This window comes from Clupea harengus, chromosome 3, assembly GCF_900700415.2.
Source record: "Clupea harengus chromosome 3, Ch_v2.0.2, whole genome shotgun sequence".
Lineage (NCBI taxonomy): Eukaryota > Metazoa > Chordata > Actinopteri > Clupeiformes > Clupeidae > Clupea > Clupea harengus.
The window spans coordinates 18,547,094-18,571,725 of NC_045154.1; the positions used below are offsets into that span (position 1 = coordinate 18,547,094).

The 24,632-nt window shown below is 43.4% G+C and overlaps 3 protein-coding genes across 5 annotated transcripts; 2 read left to right on the top strand and 1 right to left on the bottom strand.

The window, feature by feature from the left end:
• The first annotated feature begins 168 nt into the window (after nucleotides 1-168).
• Nucleotides 169-10,915, top strand: idh3a (isocitrate dehydrogenase (NAD(+)) 3 catalytic subunit alpha). 2 transcript variants are annotated; one of them, XM_031564839.2, is made up of 12 exons: nucleotides 169-288; nucleotides 867-926; nucleotides 2,765-2,827; nucleotides 4,477-4,560; nucleotides 4,919-5,033; nucleotides 5,558-5,745; nucleotides 8,248-8,381; nucleotides 8,670-8,772; nucleotides 8,959-9,023; nucleotides 9,325-9,409; nucleotides 9,879-10,031; nucleotides 10,361-10,915. In XM_031564839.2, exons 1-12 carry the CDS (start codon nucleotides 262-264, stop codon nucleotides 10,442-10,444), a joined length of 1,161 nt encoding a protein of 386 aa, XP_031420699.1. In that variant the 5' UTR covers nucleotides 169-261; the 3' UTR covers nucleotides 10,445-10,915. The 2 variants fall into 2 exon arrangements, with proteins under 2 accessions (XP_031420699.1, XP_012674249.1); XM_012818795.3 differs by lacking the exon at nucleotides 867-926 and having other exon boundaries at nucleotides 174-288.
• A 100-nt stretch (nucleotides 10,916-11,015) lies between these two features.
• On the top strand, nucleotides 11,016-24,205 carry dnaja (DnaJ heat shock protein family (Hsp40) member A). Of its 2 annotated transcripts, none has more exons than XM_031564837.2 (8): nucleotides 11,016-11,199; nucleotides 20,464-20,606; nucleotides 21,026-21,206; nucleotides 21,518-21,622; nucleotides 21,806-22,033; nucleotides 22,296-22,526; nucleotides 22,720-22,820; nucleotides 23,373-24,205. In XM_031564837.2, the coding sequence occupies exons 1-8, from the start codon at nucleotides 11,106-11,108 to the stop codon at nucleotides 23,589-23,591; spliced, it is 1,302 nt and encodes a 433-aa protein (XP_031420697.1). In that variant the 5' UTR covers nucleotides 11,016-11,105; the 3' UTR covers nucleotides 23,592-24,205. The 2 variants fall into 2 exon arrangements, with proteins under 2 accessions (XP_031420697.1, XP_012674135.1); XM_012818681.3 differs by lacking the exon at nucleotides 11,016-11,199 and adding an exon at nucleotides 19,981-20,147.
• acsbg1 (acyl-CoA synthetase bubblegum family member 1) lies at nucleotides 11,196-19,175 on the bottom strand. The gene is made up of 14 exons (XM_012818643.3): nucleotides 19,051-19,175; nucleotides 17,901-17,968; nucleotides 17,109-17,383; nucleotides 16,856-16,944; nucleotides 16,627-16,747; nucleotides 16,453-16,533; nucleotides 16,198-16,347; nucleotides 15,714-15,890; nucleotides 14,800-14,981; nucleotides 14,410-14,643; nucleotides 13,979-14,196; nucleotides 12,574-12,713; nucleotides 12,159-12,405; nucleotides 11,196-11,600 (listed from the first exon to the last, which is right to left on the bottom strand). Exons 1-14 carry the CDS (start codon nucleotides 19,128-19,130, stop codon nucleotides 11,524-11,526), a joined length of 2,139 nt encoding a protein of 712 aa, XP_012674097.2. The 5' UTR covers nucleotides 19,131-19,175; the 3' UTR covers nucleotides 11,196-11,523.
• Nucleotides 24,206-24,632: the final 427 nt, after the last annotated feature.

Genomic DNA, 24,632 nt, shown 5'->3' on the forward strand with positions numbered 1-24,632 from the left:
TATATGCGAAGACCAATTACATAGTTTAATAAGTTGTAAACAACTTCACAGTGTGATTACGTTTTTATTCTTTTGATAACAAATGTTACTATTCTCTGAACGCAAATGTAAGCAAAGATGAGGAAGGACCATTAAGCGGGGAATTTGCGGTAGTCTGGCAACCCAAGTAGTTGCTCAATCTGTCAGAGGATGAGATACCGGATAGCTGCTTCTGCTGCCTCCGCTACGTTCAGAGACCAGTAGTAACTCAGACCTGCTAGGATGGCTGGAAACGCGTGGAGGTCAACGGTAAGGGATTGATGCACAGCATCAAACGAAAGAGAAATCATATCTACTTGAATGTTGTGCCCTAAATGAGTGCTTCCTGATTTATATTACGACTGATAGCGATAAAGGTGTTGAGAGCTTTGAACTTCACAGAGGATGCCTTAGAGGCCTCCCGTTTTAATGCCCTTCACATCAGCTCACTGACAGATAACATGTGAACATGTAACTATATCGGTAGTTGTCCAATTAGGTTGATAGCCTAACATTGACGTTTGTTTGACTCATGTATTAAATGAATGTGTGACCGCATTTCCTTCATTATGACAGGTTGTCCCAATAATGTTTAGCTAATCTGATGGGGACTCCGTAGACTTTCACTAAATTCTAGCATGCTAGCTAACTGTGGTATGCCATGTTAGCATGCGAAACGAATAGCTTTGGATGCCGCGCTGTAAAGCCTCTCTGCTAGCCAGCTGACTAACCCGACCACCTTTAGCTTGTAATTTAGAGAAATTAGCTAGCTCGCTAGCTGATACATTGACATAGCAATGCTGCCTAACGTTGTTCCAACAAAGACATGTGCTTACAATTTTTCGCAGATTTTTAATCTTCTGGAAAGATACGGTTTATGGATAGGAGACAAGGGTAAAACCAATGAAGTAAGCTCCGTTGCTTTCAAATGCCAATACCCGCTAGCGAGGTAGAACGTCTGAGCGAGTTAGCCAGCTAGCTAGTTAGCTCGCTAACAAGCTTGATGACTATCAAGCTGACCATAGCTCACTAGCTAGCTAGCTTTCTGCGTGTTTTAAGCTTCACTGGCAAATCTGAGGTGGACATTTTGATGTGTTAATTTGACTTAAATTAAATGACACATCGCATTGTTAGAAAGAGGTAAACACTTTTTCGGGTGATGCTTCTTGAGGTAATTGTTCCTAGATGGTCTACCAGACCAAGGTCACATTACCAGCTTCAGTACGACTGCTCTCATCCCAGTTAGTCGACCTTTGAGATGCTGTTGTATTGTCATTGAACGATATCATGTTTAAGTTTGCCAAATGCTATTAAGTTGCATATGATGGATTCATAATTTCATACCAAGTTTACATACGGTATCGCTAGTATCCAAGCAACACAAATAGTTTTCGTTGGTATTCCCTGTCAACCTGGTTCTCACCAATGGCCAAACCTATAGCTAACTATCAGTTGGGAAGAAGGGTTTTCGGGAATGTAAACTGGGTCGGGTTGCCTGCTCCTGACATGAATGGAATTGTTGAATAACTAATTCCAGACAACATTGCGTCTAACTTCATGTCTTTTGAATGTGTAGGAGTAAAAAATGTCCTTCGCAGATCTGCTAACCCTGTTTTACCCTTGGACATGGTCTCAGAGATTCTGACAATCACTGCCAGACACAAATTGGATGGTTGGTAAAATGAGAGGGAAGTGCTCAAGTTTAATTGCAGTGTTGCAGTCTGTTCCCTCAACCTACACCATTCTCACACACAAATTTGGCTCTGCTACTTTATTTTAAAAGCAACATGAATTTGGTGCCACAGGATCTTTGAAACCATTACTTTTGTACCAGGGATTAATTAACAGTTTCTGGGCATCTCCTATAGATGGTAACCAATCCTCTCTCCAAAATAATTTGTTCTGGTCTCGTCTCTATTTAAAATTACTTTGATTGCTAAAGTCTAACACATTCTAATTTCTCGACATTGCTAGAAATTCGGCTAATCACTCATATAAATGCTGCTTTTGATTTTTTTTATAATTTTTTTTTAACCAATATTCCCAGAAATGAACATAATTAATCCCTGTTCAAATGCATGTGTGTAACTCGTGCAACACTAACTGGCCCCTTGCATCTCCAGAAACTGTCTCCACTAAAAAGCTCTAAGGTGTCATGTAGTCTTTTTTGTTTGAATGAGAAACATCATTGTGTAGTGTTGCAGATTGTCCCATCACTGCACAATCAATCAGTCAATCAATCACCTCACTGGAACATATGGCACCTACAGCTGTGTTAGCTGCTTGAATGTTCCATTGATGTGGTTATGCTTCCTATTGTTTATCTTACCATGGCAATGATCTAACTGTTTGCCGGCCGAACTGGAGTGGCTCTTAACAATAACCATGCTGCATACAGCCTTTGACTCCTTGCCAGATAAGATTAACACTGAATGACGGTGATCTGCTTAAGCGTTAGAGTGGGCAAGACCAAACGGGTCACCCGGGCGACTGTTGTAGCAGGACAACAAGTATGGCTCTGTAGTCACTCCTCTCCCTTTTTCAGTGAGGTGTGGGTGGGTGTCCTACTCTCCTTATGGTCAACATTCATTCTCTGTGGCTAATAGGCAAGTTTCCAGCTCTAGCAGCTGTGCTGATTTAAGTCAGTCATAGTATTTGTGTTGAGGACACAGCCCGTGTGTGTGTGTGTGTGTGTGTGTGTGTAGGTCTATGTCTTTAAATCCCCTGGATGTGCTTCTTCTTGCAGGTGTCCCGTGTGATGGGGGCGATGAGGAGCCAGACCCCTCAACCCCGAAATTTCACCAGAGGGGTGAGTCACACCACAACTGTTCTCCGCTGGCATGGACAGGGGTAACTGCCCCCTCCTGCTCATAGAGCCCAAGGCTGCTCATACTGGTGTAGTAGTTACATTGACACATGAATCCCTATCAGGGTGGGAGATTGGCACCTGCCACGGGCCAAATGCAGGTGAATTTGATCAACCTAACAGCCATGATGATGGGTAATAAAAGGAAGCACTTGACAAACATAATTGAGATTGAATTAGTCAACTCAGTCTACAGGCGGCCTCCCTAAATAGTGCTGTTGCTTACTAGCCTATTCGGCTGCTGTCTGGTCGAGAGAATGGTTTCACAGCCATTATTGAATTGAGTTGCCCGTCCGACCTACATACACATGCCAACGCCAGGATGACATCCTGGTAACAGTCAAATTGATGATGACATTGGAGTTCTTGTGTTAGTGAACAGATTGTTATATTTGTGTTTATAACATAGATTGTTATTGAAAAAAGGGCGCGGAAAGTTTCAAATTTGTCCTGTCAAATAAATTCTTTAGGATACCATGCCAGCAAGAAACAATCTTAGCAGAAACCTTGTTGTGTGTCTGTGTGTGGTGTGAGGGGGAGATAACTAAAAATGGATAACCATTGAAGTGAATAACTATTGAATTAATACATTGTATGGGTATTTTTTTTGTTTTGTTTTTCAAAGCGGGACAAACGTTACCCATGACAAAATGGTGGCTGGTTAAAAATATAAGTGGCTGGTAGAATTTAGAATCCACCAGCCACAAATCCCTATACAGAGGTACACTTTAGCTAGCAAATATATATTTTACCAGGCCCAGCAATAGAGCTGTGTTGGATCACTGCTTTACCAGGCCCAGAAATAGAGCTGTTGTGGATCACTAGAGTGGATTGTCTGGAGTGTAGTTATGTGATTCTAGAGTGGATTGTCTGTGAGTAGTTATGGGATTCTAGAGTGGATTGTCTGTGAGTAGTTATGGGATTCTAGAGTGGATTGTCTGTGAGTAGTTATGGGATTCTAGAGTGGATAGTCTGGAGTGTAGTTATGGGATTCTTGGGGGTTGCAATGAGGCACCATGCCATTCTTAGTAACTTGTTGGCCTTTAGGGGTGAAGAGGTTGGAAAGGTGTGTGTGTGTGTGTGTGTGTGTATGTGTGTGTGTGTGTGTGTGTGTGTGTGTGTGTGTGTGTGTGTGTGTGTGCGTGTGCGTGTGCGTGTTGGTCTTTAGGGGAGAAGAGGTTGGAAAGCCTGAGAGGTGGGGGGGGTGTGAGAGAGAGAGACTCTGAGAAACACAGTTCTACTTGCTGACAGGAGGGACTGTATGTGTGACTAGCCATAATATCAAGGAGGATGTTTTGTGAGCAATATGAAAATTGTAGGCACTAAAAATAACTTAATGAATAATAATTTACTTTTTTTGACTCTGAAATATGACGACTAATGTATCTAGGAAACGCATACTGGTGAAAGTGAATATCTGTACTCTTGTCACTTTAGATAGTCACATGAATAAATGTAATGTAGTGGTTCTTATTCAAAAGCTCCAGTATCTCTTGCATTGGGGGATTTCTGGCTCTGTGCCCCAGTGTGCAGTAGGTCATTGGGGAAATGCCTTGTCTTGTGTCAGCTGTGTTGTGTTTTGCCTCCCGCAGATGCAGACCGTGACATTAATCCCTGGTGATGGCATCGGTCCAGAGATCTCCTCAGCTGTAGTGAAAATATTTGAAGCTGCTAAAGTAAGCATCCACGCCTGCCTAAGGCCTCTTCACTAAGAGGGCAGAGTCCCTGTTTATAAACACATCCCACTTCCAGACTACTCCACACTCCATCTTAATACTTTTTCACTAGTTGGAGTGAGTACATACTTATATACACATCTTTCTCTCTCTGACTCTGTACTGAAGGAATCTGTATGAAACTTTGCCATAGAGTAGAATGTTGTTTTCCCTGAGTAGAATTCTGTGCAGTCAGTAGAATGGTCATTGGGTAACTGAGATAAAAGCATGGCCTTGGTGTAAATATTAGCCCTCAGTCAGAGCCACGTGTGTTGACATGGCCGATGCCAGCTGAATGAAACACCCTGTTGTCCCACAGGCCCCTATACAGTGGGAGGAGCGGAATGTTACCGCCATAAAGGGGCCAGGAGGCAAGTGGATGATCCCGCCAGAGGCAAAAGAGTCAATGGACAGGTGCAAAATCGGACTAAAGGGTACGCCAGCATGTCACGCATTCACACATGGGGTGTTTAACAACAACCATGCTATGTAGTGAAGACTTTATTCAGTCATAGTGTTTGTTTGGTGTTCAACAACAAGCATGCCATGTAGTGAAGGTAGACTTTTTTCAGTCATAGTGTTTGTTTGGTGGTTTTATTTATTATTTATTTATTTTGAGACTTTCAGATTTTCAAAATGTAACCTTATTTTACATTTGCGTTAATATAAAAAAAATGAATTGATTGCAAATAATTGTACAGAGAGGATTGAAATGCACCCTAAAGCACTCATGAATTGACCACCTACATAATAAATACAACATAGATCACAAAGTACATGTTTTGAACTCCCAGTGAAGTCCTGAAAGTTGTGATTTACTCAGTTTTGTGTGTGTGTGTGTGTGTGTGTGTGTGTGTGTGTGTGTGTGTGTGTGTGTGTGTGTGTGTGTGTGTGTGTGTGTGTGTGTGTGTGTGTGTGTGTGTGTGTGTGATGTGACTTATTTGACCTTGTCTCATAGGACCTCTTAAGACTCCTATTGCTGCTGGCCACCCCTCCATGAACCTGCTGCTGAGGAAGACCTTTGACCTCTATGCCAACGTACGCCCCTGTGTGTCCATCGAAGGCTACAAGACACCCTACACCGACGTCAACCTGGTCACCATCCGGGAGAACACAGAGGGAGAGTACAGCGGCATCGAGCATTTGGTACGTTCACACCACATGGGCGACTGAAGTCACGCCCACATTCAGGCAGGCCCCTGTTTTTATGCCTACGTCCACTTTGTGTGAACACCCATGCCTCACTGACAAACCTTTTTTTGTTGTTTTTTTTAAAGGCCATTATTCTTAATTTCATTATCTTAATAATTGTGAAGGTTTGAACCCCATCTATCCATGCCTATATCAGAATTTGAATATGTGAAATGTCATTATTGTCATTCCCACTTGCACCCATACGTATGCCCCCTTCATGGTGGTGCACCCATACGTATGCCCTCTTCAGGGTGGTGCACCCATACGTATGCCCTCTTCAGGGTGGTGCACCCATACGTATGCCCTCTTCATGGTGGTGCACCCATACGTATGCCCTCTTCAGGGTGGTGCACCCATACGTATGCCCTCTTCAGGGTGGTGCACCCATACGTATGCCCTCTTCAGGGTGGTGCACCCATACGTATGCCCTCTTCAGGGTGGTGCACCCATACGTATGCCCCCTTCAGGGTGGTGCACCCATACGTATGCCCCCTTCAGGGTGGTGCACCCATACGTATGCCCCCTTCAGGGTGGTGCACCCATATGTATGCCCCCTTCAGGGTGGTGCACCCATACGTATGCCCCCTTCAGGGTGGTGCACCCATACGTATGCCCTCTTCAGGGTGGTTTGGCCGTTGTTGTATAACCTGTTCTATAACCTCAGTTACACTCATTTATGTCCTGTACTTTTTTTGAACGGCCCTCCATACAGCCCCTCCCCCTTGCCTTTTGAGTAACTTTGCCATTTGACCCCTCCAAGTGACTTTGCCATTCGACCCCCACAAGTATCGGGGGGGGCGGGGGGGCCCAGCAGACGAGGGCACCTGATTGCACGCGTGCATCTAATATTGTCTCTCACACAGCCCTAGCAGGATGTGAGGGCGCTAACTGCATGCTTTGCACTGCTGGTTCTGTCCTCTAGGTAGGTGGAACTACTGTTGCCTTCAGACATTAGATGTCCACTGGCCCCTTCATACCATTGGCATTTTGTTCAGTTCAGACCTGTGTTCATTAAGGTCTGTGCAGTGGCCGTCATCATGTTTCACCCACGCGATATCCTCTCAGCTCTGTTTGTGTTAAACACAAAACAGTGTGTGTGTGTGTGTGTGTGTGTGTGTGTGTGTGTGTGTGTGTGTGTGTGTGTGTGTGTGTGTGTGTGTGTGCGTGTGCACTCATGTACACTTGCGTGTGTGTGTTTGAGAAAAGCTAACCTGTTTGAAACCATGAATCCCTCCTGCCTTAGACCTAGCGTTAGCATCTCATCTGATCTGTCAAAGAGTTTAGCCAAGTTTGGGTCCAGTGCCGTGGACTCGGACATGCACACAGCCACACCGCTGCTGGAAAAAATATAGATATTGGGGAAATGAGTGACTCATAAGCGTAGGATATAATGAAACAAACCATCCAACCAAATTTCACGACATTGCACAACTTATTTTGAAGTGTGGAATAGCAGAAATTAGTGGACACAGCATCTTCAACGGAACTCCAAGTCGTCACTAATTATCTAGAAATGAACATAGCAGAAGCACCTCTCTTGTTTTTCTAAAAGCAGTCACTATCAATATGGATGTTAGTGTGTATTAAAAAAAAATTATATATAAAGTTTTGTCTAATTACACCAAAATAGCGAATGACCGTGGTGACAAAGAAAGATGTTGATTTGAATACAGAAACCAGTACCTAGTTGAATATCATCATTTTGGTGGAAATTCCCTTATTTTCGAACCTCATGCAAGATGTCACAATTCATAGCGTCACCTCTATATAACCGATACTCCGCTGCTGGTCAGCTCTTTGACAGTCCTCTTAACACTGAGCAGGGTTTGCTTAGATGCTCGTGGATTTAAATGTTTTCTTTCATGCTGATGTTGCCCCATCATTTTTAGATTTAGTTTTTTTTCTCTTATCACACCAGTGACGTAGTCTAGCTACTCTATAGAAAAAGTCGTTTTATGTCTAATGAGATAGTTAATGCGTGCAACAATATGCTTAATGGCGTAAGCAACCAATTGACCATTACATTATTTGGCAACTATTTTTATAGTCGATTTTTGTCGATCAAGTTGATTCGTTGTTGCGCCTCTAGTGGGTTGTGAGGCCTGGACATATTTTCTCCTACTGTGTCAACCTATTTGTGCACTAACTAACCTTGTAAGGCCCTCTCAGTCCTCTAAACACGATCCAGTTGTCATACAGCGTCTAGGAGGGCAGTGCTGGGATCATTTTGGCTCTTAACGACTCCAAGACTCAAGTTTTCAAACATGGAAGAGCAAAACACAGGACAGTCCGTATTAGCCCTCCTCTTAGACTCTCCATGAATGCAGACTGATCTCTCATCTAGCATCCGTGTCTTGATGTGGATCGGGTTTAGACCGAGACTTCTGTTCAGACGTTTTGATCACTTGTTTGTTAACGGTCTGTGTTCCTGTACTTCTGTCTCTCGTCTGTCAGATCGTTGATGGCGTAGTGCAGAGTATCAAGCTGATCACTGAGGACGCCAGTCGCCGCATTGCCGAGTATGCTTTTGAGTACGCCCGGAACAACAACCGGAACAGCGTCACGGCTGTTCACAAAGCCAACATCATGTAAGTGCTCTGCATGGAAGATAGTTGTGCCTACACAGACAAATTGCAAATGTCTGCCTTTTATTGTTCATTTCACCAAGGTCATGGTCATGGTCATAGTTTGTTCACAAAACTCGAATAGGACATCTTGACATGTGTCTCTCTCTCTCTCTCTCTCTCTGTCTCTCCCTCTCTCTCTCTCTCTCTCTCTCTCTCCCTCCCTCCCTCTCGCTGTATCTCTCGCTCTCGTCCTCTCGCTGTCTCTCTCGCTCCCTCTCTCTCTCTCTCTCCCCTCTTTCTCTCTCGAAGGCGCATGTCTGACGGTCTGTTCCTGAGGAAGTGCAGAGAGGTTGCTGAGAACTTCAAGGACATCAAGTTTACCGAGATGTACCTGGATACAGTCTGTCTGAACGTACGTACGCATGGCTCACTACTCGTATATAGGGACAGGGAGTTAATGGTTTGTCTGCAGAGGTCTAGATGCGTGCCTCTACCTCTGACAAACGTAACCAGGGAGTTTATGTTCTGTCATTAGTTTGACTTGTGTTTGTTAATTGTCAAAATTCATAATGTGTTTTTTTTTGTTTTTGCTCCACAGATGGTACAGGATCCCAGTAAGTTTGATGTCCTGGTCATGCCCAATCTGTATGGTGACATCTTGAGGTAAATGAATCACAGTGTTTGTATTTGCATAAGCAGTCTTTATCAAATTATACTTTTACTGTGAAGCATGTCGTTTTTCACACTAAATCAAAACCGTGTCTTTTCACATTTCATGTAGTTACATTATTATTAAACATAACTATCAGGGCCCAAACTTGAGAAGTGTTTGCATGCTCACACTGCCTGTGTATGTGGAATGTTTCTTCTAGAAGTTTGAGCATTTGTGGCCTTATTGTGTATAAAACCAGGAGGTAGTGTTTCTTCTCCACGGTGAAGTCTTTGTGAATTCTGTGTGTTTCAGTGACCTCTGCGCTGGGCTTATTGGTGGTCTCGGAGTGACTCCCAGTGGCAACATCGGGGCCAATGGGGTGGCCATCTTTGAATCGGTAGGTGACTGAGTGACCAGAAACTGCCAACAGAGAGCAGAGCCCGAGTGTATGTTGGCATTTTTGTTACAGTCTTGCCTAGCCTGGTTTAATTAAACACACGTTCTCTGCATTTTGTCAGACTCTTAATTTAGTTGGATGCAAAATATCACAGTGGCAATATTTTCTTACCACTGCATGTTTTCGTGTTATCCCAGTGCAAACTGAGCTCTGAAGCATTACGCTGGCAGATCCTAATTAAGACTTCCCAGTTTTCCACCTGTCATTAACATCTGGGAATGGTACAGGTACTTTTCTCCAAGGTTGACTTCAAGTACAGTGTAGATACACATTTTCCTTAGTGTGCACGTGTGCGTGCCCATGGAGATTGACCCCATGACCTTGGTGTTAGCATCTGCCTCTGCTAATTGAGCTACAGTCTGACCAGAACGTGGATGTCATCTAATCGGACCTTCATTGCCCCTTGCAGGTCCACGGTACTGCCCCTGATATTGCAGGGCTGGATCTGGCCAACCCCACCGCCCTGCTTCTCAGCGCAGTGATGATGCTCCGTCACATGGGTCTCCATGGCTACGCCCAGAAGATCGAATCTGCCTGCTTCGACACCATCCGAGACAAGAAGGTATCCACGGGCTGATGGTTTTCAAGCATCTTCGACTTCCTTCTTGTTACAAACAAATTATGTACCTTTATCAGTGCAGGCATTTTTAACTGCCATCGTGTGATTGTACGGTGTTGTTACAATTAGAGTGTATGTCTTATCAGATGTCTTCAGGGGTTGGACCCATGACTGTCTTAAGTAAAATTTTGTAAATCAACATTGCAATGCTATCGGGGCTCTTATCTAAGCTCTACGGATATTTAGTTCAAGAACAGTGTGTGGGATTTATGTTTTTTTTTTTTTTTGGGAGGAACTTTTCACATGTGTTCCCCTTTTCCCTCTCCCTCCAGGTCCTGACCGGAGACCTTGGTGGAAACTCCAAGTGTTCAGATTTCACAAGTGAGATCTGCCGAAGAGTAATAGATATGGACTGAAGAGGCTCATACTCACAGATTAAAAAGACGTGGATCTACTCCCAATGACGACACAGATAAAAAAAAAACATCTTAAAAAAAACAACCAACAATCTCATCTTCGTATCATTCTCATATCTACGCACAATTCTACTCCTAAATGTACATGTGTATGTAACTGAAATATAAATAACTCCAGTGGGGTTAAAGACCTGAATGTTTATTTTCTTTTTCCACCACACATAGAAAGCACTGTCTTAAAAAAAAAAAGAACTTAGAAAAAAACAAGAAGCTCTCCTGTCCTATGGTTCTGTGTTTGTGAGATGAGTTGTATGCTGCTTAATCTAAAATACTATATTTATTGACCGGATTAATTGTCCGGTCCAATACATTTTAACGTGTTGTCAGCCTGCTGTTCAGTTAATGGCAGAGTGCAAACCTGTCCGGTTTCAGATTTCCAATACATTAAAGTTACTGATATTTTCAACCAAATGGGTCTGTTTATTGTTTTGGCAAACCATAGAGCATGTCTGGCTCGATGAGTGCTCCCTAATAGCCAATTTTTGTACCCGTTCTCGTACATTCTAAATGGGTGTTGGTTAGCATGCTGGTCAGTGCCTATTTAAAAGGAATGTGACAACAAACACATGCCTTTGCTCCTCGTCAGAGAGTCTACCCTGTGATGGTGGACCTATTCTCGTCATCAGAGTTATATCAATTGCATTTACGTGAGACAATCACAATGACAACATTCAAATGCCCCACAACAGAAAAGGGTATGTAAAATATTTACTCGTCATACTGCGAACTGCATGAACAAAACATACAACGGTGTAGTGTGGAACAAAGATATTCCAACTATAGTCCTAAAATCCCTTGACAAGAAATGTTATGTGTTAGGCTGCTGTGGCTAGTAGAGTTGTAATTGGCTGCTTCATAAAATAAGGCATTTGGTTAGAGGATGGTCATAAGTGTGTAAGTGGTCATATAGGAGTTTGTAGTGCTATGTCAGTGCTTCCCTAAGACTCTTATTAGAAGTGTTTACAGTGTGTAGGTCCTCAGACATAATACTAGAATTCTGCTGCCGAGAAGGATGTGTCCTATTCTTTGTAGAAGTTCTCGATCTCGCTGTGGTACATCTTCAGGACAACAGGACGACGCAGTTTCATAGTCGGACCTGGAGTTGGATGTGAGCAGATGTGTCAGTTAGTTGCCGTGACATTTTTATCCACAGCAAATTAACTCGCAGTATACATCCTGCCTAGACTTCGCCTGTATGATTTAATACGATCTTGGTTCAGGTGTCTCGGTGTGATCAAAGAGTAGCATTGACCTTCACAAAGTAATATATGCATGTAAAAGACAAAAGAATGGCTAGCTATTGGCATGTAAAAGAGAAGATAATGGATAGCTATTGGCTTTGTTTTGGCACAAGATCCAATGGGTATAGGATACAATGGCCTTTTGCAGCAAGTGGGAGAGATGGAAGCCACCTCGTCTATCGTGTTATCATCTAATCTGAACAGCCTACTCGGTACAAACACTTCCTGCGAAAGGGATCCATGACTTAACATTTCCAGAAAACAAGCTTTCTTGTTCTTCAGAGACTAGCAGCCTCATTAGAAAGACAAGATGGCAACATTGTCACACTGCCATTTTTGGATTATTATATGAATGTATCCCTCTATGACTTTTTGAACACACTATACCGGTGGTGATTTAAGAGACACCTTACCCAGCTCTCCTCCTGTGATCGAGAAGTCTCTGGGAAGTATGATCCATTTCTGTATGCGCTGGGCGTTGGAGGTGGCACTGGAGTTGACCCTGCCGATGGCCTCCTGAATGGACTGGTACACAGCCTTATCTCTCCCGCCGATGAGGTCCGACACCTTGGTGGCCTGGCTGCCCAGCTGCTGGCAGAACTCCACAGCTTCCAGACTCAGGTCATCCATTGGCTCCATGGTCTCTGTGTTACTCAGGCACTGAAAAAAGCATTAGGACATGTGGGCTGACCACACTCTACTATGAGCTTCAGACATGAAGGCACCAGTGGGGCACAGAGCAGTGCTTATCACATGGCAAGTTCAATTGTTCATGACTCGCACTAGGATGCCTCGGTAATGGCACTGCGAATGCAATGATGACATTACCTTCAAGGTGAGCAGCAGGGACAGGAACTTCCTCTTGTCCCCGATCAACATGGCGTTGCTTACGATGGGCAGCTCTTTCTTCACCGCGTCCTCGATGGGCACAGGAGGGATGTTCTCTCCCCCCGCAGTAATGATGAGCTCTGTGTGGTGTGGAGACAGCAGGGGCACAGTGACCTCTCCTACCTTCAGTACTTATTATGCTTTTTATGTTTATTGTCGGCACCAATATGCCAAAACAGATTCCTGGTAGGCGTAAACTTACTTGGCAATAAAAACAATTCTGATTCCGATTCAAGTTGCATAACGCCATACGAACAACAACAAAATAATACTAAAGTCCCAAAATAATGTAGAAGATTTTTTAACTCTAAAATGATCAAGTGAGCATGTAATGGATAAGATGACATTGGACTTCATTCTTAAACGCAGTTAAGAAAAAGTTAGGAAGAAATGTCTTCTTGGCCTGGCCTTCGACCTGGCTGCCGGTGCTGGCGGCTAGGAAGCTAAATAGCTAGTTAGTGGATTATAATTTTGCCCCAAATATGTTCATGAGCAAAGTAAACAACAATCAATTGTTTATGTTGACAACAACTCATGTTCTACAGAAACACCATATAATTAATATCAGCATGCTAACGTTATATGTAACTTATTAAGAGCTAGCTAGCTACTATGTGTTTTAATAGATTTCAGTTAAAGTGTTAGCAGCAAGCTAAACATAATGGTCGAGAGCTTCAGTTAAGACCTACAATATTCTGTTTGCCCTGACAGCATACGTGTAGCATATAAACAACAAACCGAGTCGATGTAGACATATAAAAAGTCGTGTAGAAACCTTTATTCACATAAAATATTTCCCAGTAACAGACTCCCGAGGATCAAGTGATCGATTTTTGTGATTACTCCAGCCCCTCTGAACAACCTATGCTTCCAAATCACACGAAGTTCGTAAGAAGACACTTAAGAAAATGTTCCAGAATGAGGTCCATTGGATTCTGTTGCCTGTTGCATCTGCATTATTTATAGCTGACGCTATTGCTCTGCGGCTATCATCCTCTGCTTGGGATTTGACTTCCTTCTCTGCTCACTACTGCACTCAGTCATAGTGAGGGCATTGGTCATGGCAGCCATCGCTTTGTCCAGGTGGACGCTACAGACTGATAGTGGTGGCATGAGTCCAGTCAAACCAGCTACCTGTAGGTCATCTTTTATTCTACTTTTTAATTTTTTTATTTCACATTTTTCATTTGGTCATATATACTTGGGAAAGATTGTTTTACAATACAACCTAAAACATGAACAATGAACAAGTTTGCCACAACATGCTGTCTATGAACCTTGTTTCATAGTATGTAGACGAAAAAGCACTGGAAAGCACTACATAAATGCACCCATTCCTGCATACCTTTTATCCTTCCAGTGATGAAGAGGAAGCCCTCTTCATCCACCTTGCCCAGGTCCCCTGAGCGCAGCCAGCCTTCCTCATCCAGAGCCTCCCTGGTCTTGTCCTCCATGTTGAGGAAGCCCATGAAGACATTTCGGCCCCAGAAACACACCTCCCCGGTTCCGTCGGAATCAACATTGGCCAGTTTGAACGTGCAGCCTGGAACAACTTTACCACAGCTATAATTACCAAAACTAAATATTAATTACATACTAAATATTAACAAAAAACATGAAGGAACAGTTAAGCAGCTTAAAAACTTCATGTTAAACTTATTGTTAACTCCATCCCATAATTCTATCTTTACCTAATCACTTTACCATTTATCTTGTGGTCTTGAAGCAAATATATATTGCATCCAAAGTGGCGTGGGCCATATAAGGGGTGCTTACCTGGGTAATTTGTAAGCCCTAGGACCTGACATGAAGTGAGGCCCAGTGCTCTCACTCATGCCATAGGCCTCATACAGCCGAATGTTAAGCCCCAGGAAGAACTGGACAGTTTCACTTCCTATGGGTGCGGCTCCAGAAAAGAATTTCTGACAGCACGAGAAGCCCAGCTCCGCACGCAGTTTCTCCAGCACCAACCCATCGGCCAGAGCAAAAAGAAATGGTTTCTCCCCATCCCTAAGGGACAGGTGAGAAGTACAAAACAGCAGCAAGCATCTAGTCAGAACGTTCTGGAACACTGGAACCGGAACACTGGAACTGGAACACTGTGGCTGGAACACTCTCCAAAAGGGCAGACAATACAGTGGGATAGATGAGGGAAAGTTAGCTTACTTGTTGGCACACCTTTGGTTGGCCTCCAAGCTTACTGACATGGCCCACGCCACCAGCTTCTTCTTCATGTAGCCACACTGAGAGATTCCCTCTTTGATCTTCTCCATCATTTTTTCCCAAACACGAGGAACTCCCATATGGGATGAGGGCCGCACTTCCCTCAGAGTGCCTATTAAACTCCCCTGAATCCACAATGAATATAGTGTATATATGATACCTGAAAACTGTGACTAAAATACCTTTGACTAAAATAAAAGGATTATTTTAATGCCAAATTACTATAGTTTTTAGCTTAGGAAGTTAGTAGGATCAAGTGGTCAAATACATGTCTTCAGGGCTTGACCGCTTGCTAGTGACACATTAATTGATCATGCAACCATAGGCGGAGATCCCGGGGGGGACGTCCCCCCCTCACATAAAGTTGTCCCCCCCAACAGTCATTGTAAATACAATTATATCCGGACATGTCCTCTTTTCGACACCTAAAAAAATGTGTCCAGCAGGGATTCCAAAATTGTCCGGGGATTTTGCCTTGCCGGACATTTGTGTTCCTCTGTGTATTTTAAAAACGAGTTATTATGTCCCTGCATGTGAAAAAGATGGCAAAACTTCGTTGCGGGGGGAAGGGGCGGGGTCATCTGCAATTCCCCCCCCCCCCCCCCCCCCTATTTGTCTGTGTATTGTCCCCCCCCTACAACGAAATGGGATCTCCGCCCCTGCATGCAACTCCTCTACTCTGTTCATTTTCCTCAGACAACACATCAGCTCACTCATGGTCTGGATTTCCCACTATCTTCTTATTGACATCTCTCTGGAAAGCGCCTTGAGACAATTGTATTGTTTTGGTGCTATATAAATAAAATTGAATTGACTTGAATTGAACTCATCACAAGCCCATGTTCAGCGGCTTTTACCTTCAGAGCATCTGGCTGTGCAAAGTAGACCAGTTCACCCCACTGGATGCCCGTCCACAGGTCGTAGATCTGGCCAGCGATGTGACTGAGGGGCAGGTAGCTCACCAGGGACTCCTGCCTGGTGTCTGCCGGCTGCATGTCCCCTGCCCGGCTAGCGTGGATGGCCGTCCAAGTTATCTGTATGTCACCACAGGGGAGCGCAGGTTAGCAGACACCACCAACATGACTTTGCGGATACACAGGAAGATACCAAGATATTCCCTGGCAGGAAAGATCTAGTCCCTTAGTGGTTGTTTGGCAATTACCATGATACATACCCATAACTAGGTAATGAATGCAGTGTGGGAAATTGAAGTTGAACTTCTATGTCTATGTTTAACATCAAGCTCTTTCTTGTATCTTGAATATCATCATTGAATATCACACATGGCACGTCTGCCTGAAACCTACCCAAACGCCACGGTCCAATCAGAGGAACACTCACATTGTCGTGGCTCAGCATCACGCCTTTGGACTGGCCTGTTGTCCCAGATGTGTAAATAAGAACACAGCACTGATTGGGTCTCTGGCTACTGATGATGTCATCAAGTTCCTTATCAGGCACATCCGACCCAAATTCCATAAACTCCTCCCACTGGCGAGTAAATTAATGCTGTTAAAGTCTTTATGTGTACAGTGGACATTAGTCACCTCGTGGACATGAAAAGATTAAAAATACACTGCTGTGTTAAACATTCACCGTGTAGAGATTGGGTAGCTTCTCTTGCAGAGGCTCTGAGTACTGCACTATGGCTTTCAGATGGGGCAGCTGATCCTTTATCTGCAGAGAAACATGCATCCGTTTAATAAAGACTGGCATCACAACAGAACTAGGTAAAGGTGGTACTATATAGGAGCTGTAGTCTTTTGTTACCTGTAGAATTTTTTCCAGTTGCTTTTGGTGCTCCACTACAATTATGTTAGCTCTAGAATCACTGGCCACATGAAGGCAAGCCTCAGGAGAATTGGTTGCATAGATCCCTGTCATAATACCCCTGGATACCAGAAAATTAGTAATTGGTTAGAGGGATTAAGCCAGAGTTGTTTACAGACGAGACCTTGGATGCATTTGTTTTTCCAAACTCTGAGCAAGTTCATCTCACCCAGCAAAGATGGCGCCAATGGCCGAGATGAACCACTCTGTTGAGTTAAACCCTAGGATGGCCACACTATGGAACCGCTCTAAACCGAGCTTCAGGTAGCAACAAAACATGTATTAGACAAAATGAACACAGATAAACACACATAAACAAATACCGTATACAAATTAACACACATAAGGCCTGGAAATAAACAAACCACAGGCATGGAAATGTAAAATGACATGATCAGGGAAAGTTTACCGTCATCTCACACCTTGTGAAAACTCTTGGCGGCCTTCCGGCAACAGTGGTAATAGTCAGAGAAAGTGATCTTCTCCCACTTGTCCTTCTTCTTGGTTGCGAGGGCAAACAGGCCACCGTACTTCTGAACGGAGGCCATGAACATCTGGTGGACAGTGACTGGTTCCTCTAGACAGTCCTCATCTATCCGGAGCAGCACAGACCCACTGGCGTCCGTGCTCCAAAGACACTGAGCCGGAGCCAGTTCTGTACTGACCAACACCTCTTCCACACTCCTCCTCTGTGCTTCTGCCGCCCGCAGGAGGGGAAGGAGTTATAATAAACAAATCACAAAGTTCAGAATCTTGGCAAACCATAGAGCATGTCTTGCTTGATGAGTGCTCTCTAATAGCCGATATTGTAACCATTCTTTTACAGTTACAGTTACAGTTACGTTCTCACACAGTTCAGAATCTTTAAAGGTCCAGTTTTGTTTTTGTTTTTTGCTGGAATTGTGTCTACCCTGATGATGTCATTTTTATGGCATGGCTGTCCATGTTCAATCAAAGCAAAGCAAGTCAAAGCACCTCGTTTCTCTCTTTTGGGAATTTGATTGCATTTGTTTACATGCAAATATCAGCAAATGCCTTCTAAATCCATTCCAACTTTACTTAAAAAATGAGGATTACACAGCAGTAGTGGTCTACCCCTGACGAATACACCTTGTCCTTCCACTAGTCTTGCCTCTCGATGGTCATCTATGATTTAAACACCGCCGTCTCATCCACTCATCCACACACAGTTTGTCACCAAACGGCCCACTCACGGGATGCATCCTGATCCTCTCCTTCCTTCCTGGGGTCCGTCATGGGACCCTGTGGCGAGGAATCCAGGCTGTAAGGCACAGAGAGAGAGTGAGAGAGAGAGAGAGAGAGAGAGAGAGAGAGAGAGAGGAAACAAGTCCCTCAGAGGACACTGGGCTCAGCCTCCCCTGGAGCTCTGGCCCGAGGCGGTCACTGCTCCCAGCGGATCACATGGCACTAATGCCCAGTGTTATTGTCACCGCACACAATGTCAGACTTTTCGAACTCCCCAGCCAAAAGCACCCGGTGGCTTTGTTAGCCGAGAGAGGAGCAAATAGAACGCCAGAGAACAGGTTGTCCCCATGAGCCTGGGAAAAGTATTTTTTTTCTTTTAAATAAACTAAAATGTTTATGAAAGGCAGCAAAACTACGGGAATAAGCACATTTGTCTTTGAATATTTAAAGGCCGTGATTAAGTCCTTTCATAGGGATGCTCTTTCGGTGCCGGCCTTTTCTAAAAAAGTCAGCAGGACGGCTAAAACCTGGCAGCCAAATTGATTTTTCACTTCCGCTCCTCATTCCGATTCTGAGTGTGTTGGTGGCAAGGACAAATAGCGCACCAAGGTGACAGCTTTCTTTCATTCTGCAGAATGCATACTGTTTAAGAGGGTCTGTCTCATTTCTTTCAACACATTAGACTTTAATGAAGTCATAGAACTGGCTGGTTCCCCCTTCAAAATGAATAACGACTGGCCAAAATGAAACCATGACCATGCCTGTGAAAGTGAGCTTATTTGGGAACACAGCAGTTTTCCTTCACTTGAAGAAATATCAGGACCGTCACTGGTAAAGCAAAATGACCATTGAACTTTAGCTGTACATGAAACATATTTCAGTTAAAAAAAAGTAATTAATGCTTTATGCTTGTCAGTGTTATTATCATTAGCTGAAACATGAGTGAAACCAACATTACTGACAACGCTGAGTGATATTCAAGGTCCAAGCCCAGTATCCATTTTGTAGGCCCAGGTATGCCCTCAAGGGTGAATGATCCCCTCAAGGGTGGTGACATTAAAAGGGCGGTGTCACCACTTTGGAATCATCATTGCCGTGCCTTAATGTATCCTGAGTTTTAAACTACTATCAGCACACTCAAATGACAAAGTAACTCACCTATTTCTTGGGATTTCCCCATTCTCGTGGGAATTTTCTTGCAGATCGGCCGGTTGGGATGTTTCACTGCGACTGCCCATGCTGCCTGTGCCTTCTGTGTGCTTCACGCTCCTCTTCGCTCCTTGGCACAATGAGGTGCGAGGAGTGCACAGCCCCCCCCCCCCTCCCACTGGATCTGGGGCTCCAGGGCTCTAGTGAAAGCCCCCGTAACTCCGCAGTGGCCTGAAGATAAACTATTCTTGAGTTCTAAACCTCTATTCTCCTGCACTGGGGCATCTAAAGTGAGTTGAGCTGTGCTGGGCTGCTGTTCTGTCAGATGTGTACGTGGTGCTTATGAGGTAAAAGTTTGGATAATTCAAAGTTAACAGACAGTTTTCTGGGTCTGTGTATTTTTAAAGCAAGAACATGCTCTGCATCTCAATGAGCCTAGTTCCTTTTATATGTAAATGAAGAGATTTTGCTCCGAAAAACACCTCTCTCTCTCTCAAGAGGCAGAGTTTGACAGGCAATTTACTTGACATGTCTATTAGAGAAGTTCAAACCTACTGAAAATCCTCAATGTTCTATGCCCAAAACAAGTTAGGCTTTAGGCATTTTTTCTTATTATTAGCCTACTTGACTTCACGTAAATTAAAATGTTGTATATGCATGTGTGCATGAGTTTTACAGGCATATGAAAGGTTACACTTTTTTCATTTGATGTTATGACTAAGACATGTATTTTTATAATATGTAGGCATATTGTTTATTTGCATATATTCCATGAAATTATTATTATTGTTGTTGTTGTTGTTGTTGTTATTATTATTATTATTGTCATTATTATTATTATTATTATTATTATTATTATTATCCTGATGTAACACATATCTAACAACCTTACCATCTAGGGCTTCCAGTGTGCAGCACTGGATTAGCACTTTCTAGTAGTCGCCACCCTGCGAAATTTCCGGCGTCATTGCTCAAGCTCCAGAAAGTTCTCTACCGTAGGAGCTTATATAAAGAGCTAGCTAGCCATGCGACTTGTGTTTCAGACTCTGATGACAAAGGTAACAGATCACAACGTATCTACCGGCATTTGGCTAAAAGGACCCATAGTAAGTAGTATTTATCTTCAGGTTACATCTGGAAGGAGGAACATGTCAATCTTCAGTTATTCACCTAAATTATTAAATATTTTGGGAGGACATTAAAAGGGTGGTGTGTATGTTTGAATACTCGAATGCAGGCTTGCTTACAGTAACGTTACTGTAGCGAGGTAGCTAACGTCAGAGTGGCTTGCGATGTTACACAATGAAATGTTAACTTATCGTGTCAGTCTGTTAGTATTAAGAAAGAATGTCAGCCTAACTATAAAGTCATCATTTGTCATATGTGTTTTGCTTTTCTTCTTTTTTGTCATTCCATGACAAGGTTGCACAAAGATGGTTCGAGAGACCGGTTTTTACGACCTTCTTGGTGTTAGCCCCAAGGCATCACCAGATGAAATCAAGAAAGCTTATAGAAAACTAGCTCTGAAATATCACCCAGACAAGAACCCCAATGAAGGCGAAAGGGTAAATAATAAGTATTTCTGTTTCTTCAATGCGAGTTACAGCTGGTTAACGTTATTTTTAAGATACCTTGCTAGCTAGCAGGGTTCTGAACAGACAGTGACCGAAATGCCTGGAACTTTCTCGAAGTGGCTAACAAGCTGGTTAAGCAGTTAGCCAGCTAGCCAGTTTTGGCTGCCTTTAATATCGACGTTGCTTAATAGTAGTTTAATATTGCGTAATGTGTTCAAATGTCTCGGATATTTAAAGAATGGTTTACGGTGTCCTTGTTAACAGTCAGCATTACACCCACAATAAGTTGTAGCTAATAACGTTAACTACATCGATTGGAATGATTCGAAGCAAAGCTAGTGAATTTGTGACGGTGCATAATGTGAACAACAGGTTACATTTCATTTTTTCCCCTCAATTTCATATTTCAGTTTAAGCTCATATCCCAAGCCTATGAGGTGCTGTCTGATCCAAAGAAGCGGGACCTGTACGACCAAGGAGGGGAGCAAGCTATTAAAGAAGGGGGCATGACAGGAGAAGGGTTCTCCTCCCCCATGGACATTTTCAACATGTTCTTTGGGGGTGGTGGAAGAACTCAGAGAGAAAGGAAAGGTAATGATCCTTTCTAGACAGTGTCCTTAATCTTGTATTGTCAAGGGATAATGCAAAATACTTGAAATAATAATTTTTAAAATAAGTATTTGAAAGACTAGAGACTAATCTGAGGCATTTCTGTGAAGTGATATTTAGAACATCTCATTCAATGGCCAAAAATAGAGCTCTAGTCTATATTTAGGCTGATTTTGGTGAGACCATGTTAGTCCGGTCACTGCCTTTCAATGAGTGTCCTGGGCAGGCTGTGTCCTGTAAATGGCCTCGTAATGGCTAAGTGAATTTATTTGTATCTCTTTTTTTTCTTATAGGGAAGAATGTAGTTCATCAACTCAGTGTCACACTTGAAGAAATGTACAACGGCACAACTAGAAAACTTGGCCTTCAGAAGAACGTTATCTGTGAGAAATGCGATGGTGGGTATCAGTCACATAAACACATATTCTCAAATGAAGACTCTTGTCATCATAATATAGTCTGGGTTTTTAAATATTGCATAATATAAATACACACACAGTCAACTGCTCCCCTGAGAAACAATGTATCAATGTAAAAAACGATTTGGTGTACAAACGTCTAACAAGTCTTGCTCTTGGCAGGTTATGGTGGCAAGAAGGGCACCCTACAGAAGTGTTCCACCTGCAAAGGCAGAGGCGTACAGATCCAGGTACAGCAGATCGGGCCGGGGATGATCCAACAGATCCAGAGTATGTGCAACGATTGCCAAGGCCAGGGTGAGAGCTTCAGTGCTAAAGATCGATGCAAGAACTGCACTGGGCACAAGGTGGAACGCAAGAAAAAGATTTTGGAAGTGCACATCGACAAAGGTAGGGGGGCTTTGTTTCATGAAGATATACAGTTTGGCTCCTGTAAAATTTGGCTACAGTAAAACTGAAAGCTGAAAACTCCAATGTATTTATTTTACTGTTTATTGTGCAAAAATGTAGTATTTTATGTAATGAACACACATTTTAGTTTTATCTTAATTGCTTCCAAGATGACGCTTAGTGACAGTACACTAGCCATCAACCATTGTCAAATATTTACGATATGTTGGTCAGGTGACACATGTAACGTTCCTCACTGTAGGTATGAGAGATGGTCAGAAAATCACATTCCAGGGAGAAGGAGACCAGGAGCCTGGCTCGGAACCCGGTGATGTCATAATTGTCCTGGACCAGAAGGAGAATCCTGTCTTCAAGCGTCAGGAGGACAACCTTGTCATGAAGATGAACATCAAACTCGTGGAGGCACTGTGTGGCTTCAAGAAGACCGTCTGCACGTTAGACGACAGGACACTGATCATCAACTCTCCGCCAGGTAAGTCCTGCTTTCTCCTCATCTCTTTTTACTCTTCAGTAGCATCGTTTCAGTGTTGCAAAATGACAGTGAAAAAAGGTTACTCTGCTTCAGGACATGCCCACATGCTTTTTGCAATACTGGATGTGGTGGTGAGGGTAATGTTGAACGGTCACTCATGAAGGCACTGCTGGGTGCACTTGTTCCTCTGCAGGTCAAGTGGTGAAGCATAACGATATCAAGTGTGTACAAGGAGAAGGTATGCCGGCGTACAAGCAGCCATTTGAGAAAGGACTTCTCATCATTCAGTTCCAGGTATGTAGTGGTTGTGGAATATACAATTATTTTATGCATCACTTGTTGCTGTTGGTGAAAAAAGGTGTAAAGAAAAATACAAAATTCACGATGCTATTGTTTGAAATGTATTCTACTTTGAAAAATGCCATCAGATTGAGTGCATAACTCAAGAAGGTTTTCTTAAATACAGTATAAATTCAACAGTGTACTGTAATGCATACAATGTTTTTGGTTTCTACATTGGCATGAGACAAGACTGGCTTTGTCTAAAATTGCTCTCTCTGGTTGAGAAGAATAAAATACACCTTTCAGTTAGGGAAAGGAGACGTCACAACTGCCATGCCTCTTCATTTCGAGGATGTGTTGATGTGTTTACTAAAGAGGATGTAATACTGATGAATGCCCTATTAAGAGTAATTCTTCAAATTGACTGTAGTCTTCCCATGGAAGAGTTCTTGCTGTCAGATTGTCTTGGCAGCCAGGGCGTCCCTGTCACCATTGTGTTGGCAGGGATGCATCAGAAGGAAGAACGGTAGTAACATCTGAAGTAAAAGACTCTTATTCTCTCAGGTGGAGTTCCCAGAGAAGGACTGGCTTCCTGAGCACCTCCTACCTCAGCTGGAGGACCTGCTTCCTGTGCGGGATGATGCCATGTTCACTGACGACATGGAGGAGGCGGACCTCTGTGAAATGGACCAGGAGTCCCAGAGGAAAAGCCAGAGCAGGGAGGCCTACGAGGAGGACGAGGAGGGGCCCAGGGGTCAGGGGGTCCAGTGTCAGACACAGTGATTGTACACAACCCTGTTCAACCCACACCCTTTGTTTGTTGTGCAGCTGCTGTAGTGTGAGTTTACGTGTATACTGAGCATCACTATTCTTGTCCTGGGTGGGCCATCAATAACTAACGAAATCGCCAGCCTCTGAAGCCTCACAGTGGGTCAGTATACCAGTGAAACGTGTGCGTGCTTCACCTGTCAACTGCTGTTAAATATTTACAAGACCATATGTGCACAGGAGAAGGGGAGATGTGAACGGACCATGTGGGGATGCAGGCGTCTTTATATATTTATTGTCCTCTCAATGCAACTGTATTTTTGATTGTCTTTTGTTTGATCCCAGGAATGGGATACCACTGTATTTTGCATGCATCTCATCACCGTGATGTCTAAGTGTGGTGTTACAAACATCTGTGTTGTCTTTTGTATTTCTGCCAAAGAGAAAAGGGCAATGTGGAGTTTTTTTGTGTATTTTTGCCCCTCTTTTTCTAAGTGCACATGAACAGGGCCTTTATTGCAGATGATGGACTCTGTATGCTTTCTGTGAAGGCCACGCCTCCTCTCACAATATGGACCTGCACATGGTGACTCTTGTTTCTGAAATAAAAACGTCTCATGCATACAGCTGACACGCTTCCTCATTACATTCCTTCTCATTTGAAACTGGGACAATAAAAAAATGATTGCCCTCTGACAACTAGACACGGTACCTTTAACCCCCTCAGGTCTAAGGTGTACTGATTAAGAATGGAGCGGGCCTTGTTAAAAATCTGAACACCGTAGACTGCCAGGCCGTAAGGCCTACATTTACAGCTAGTTTGTGTTACGTATGCATCTAAAAGATACGGGGGTCATTTGAGATGACTAGTAATACATTTATGATCCATATCCAGGAAGAGCCCAGAGCACTGCCATTTGGAATCTCCGGAGTTCTTTTGTCCGTCACCATATCTTACTTCAGGGAATCTAACAATGTGATGTTATAATACCAGCCTAAGTCAGTGTGTGGAGGAAATGCTATACTGAAACCACAGCTGATGAACTTCATATTTTT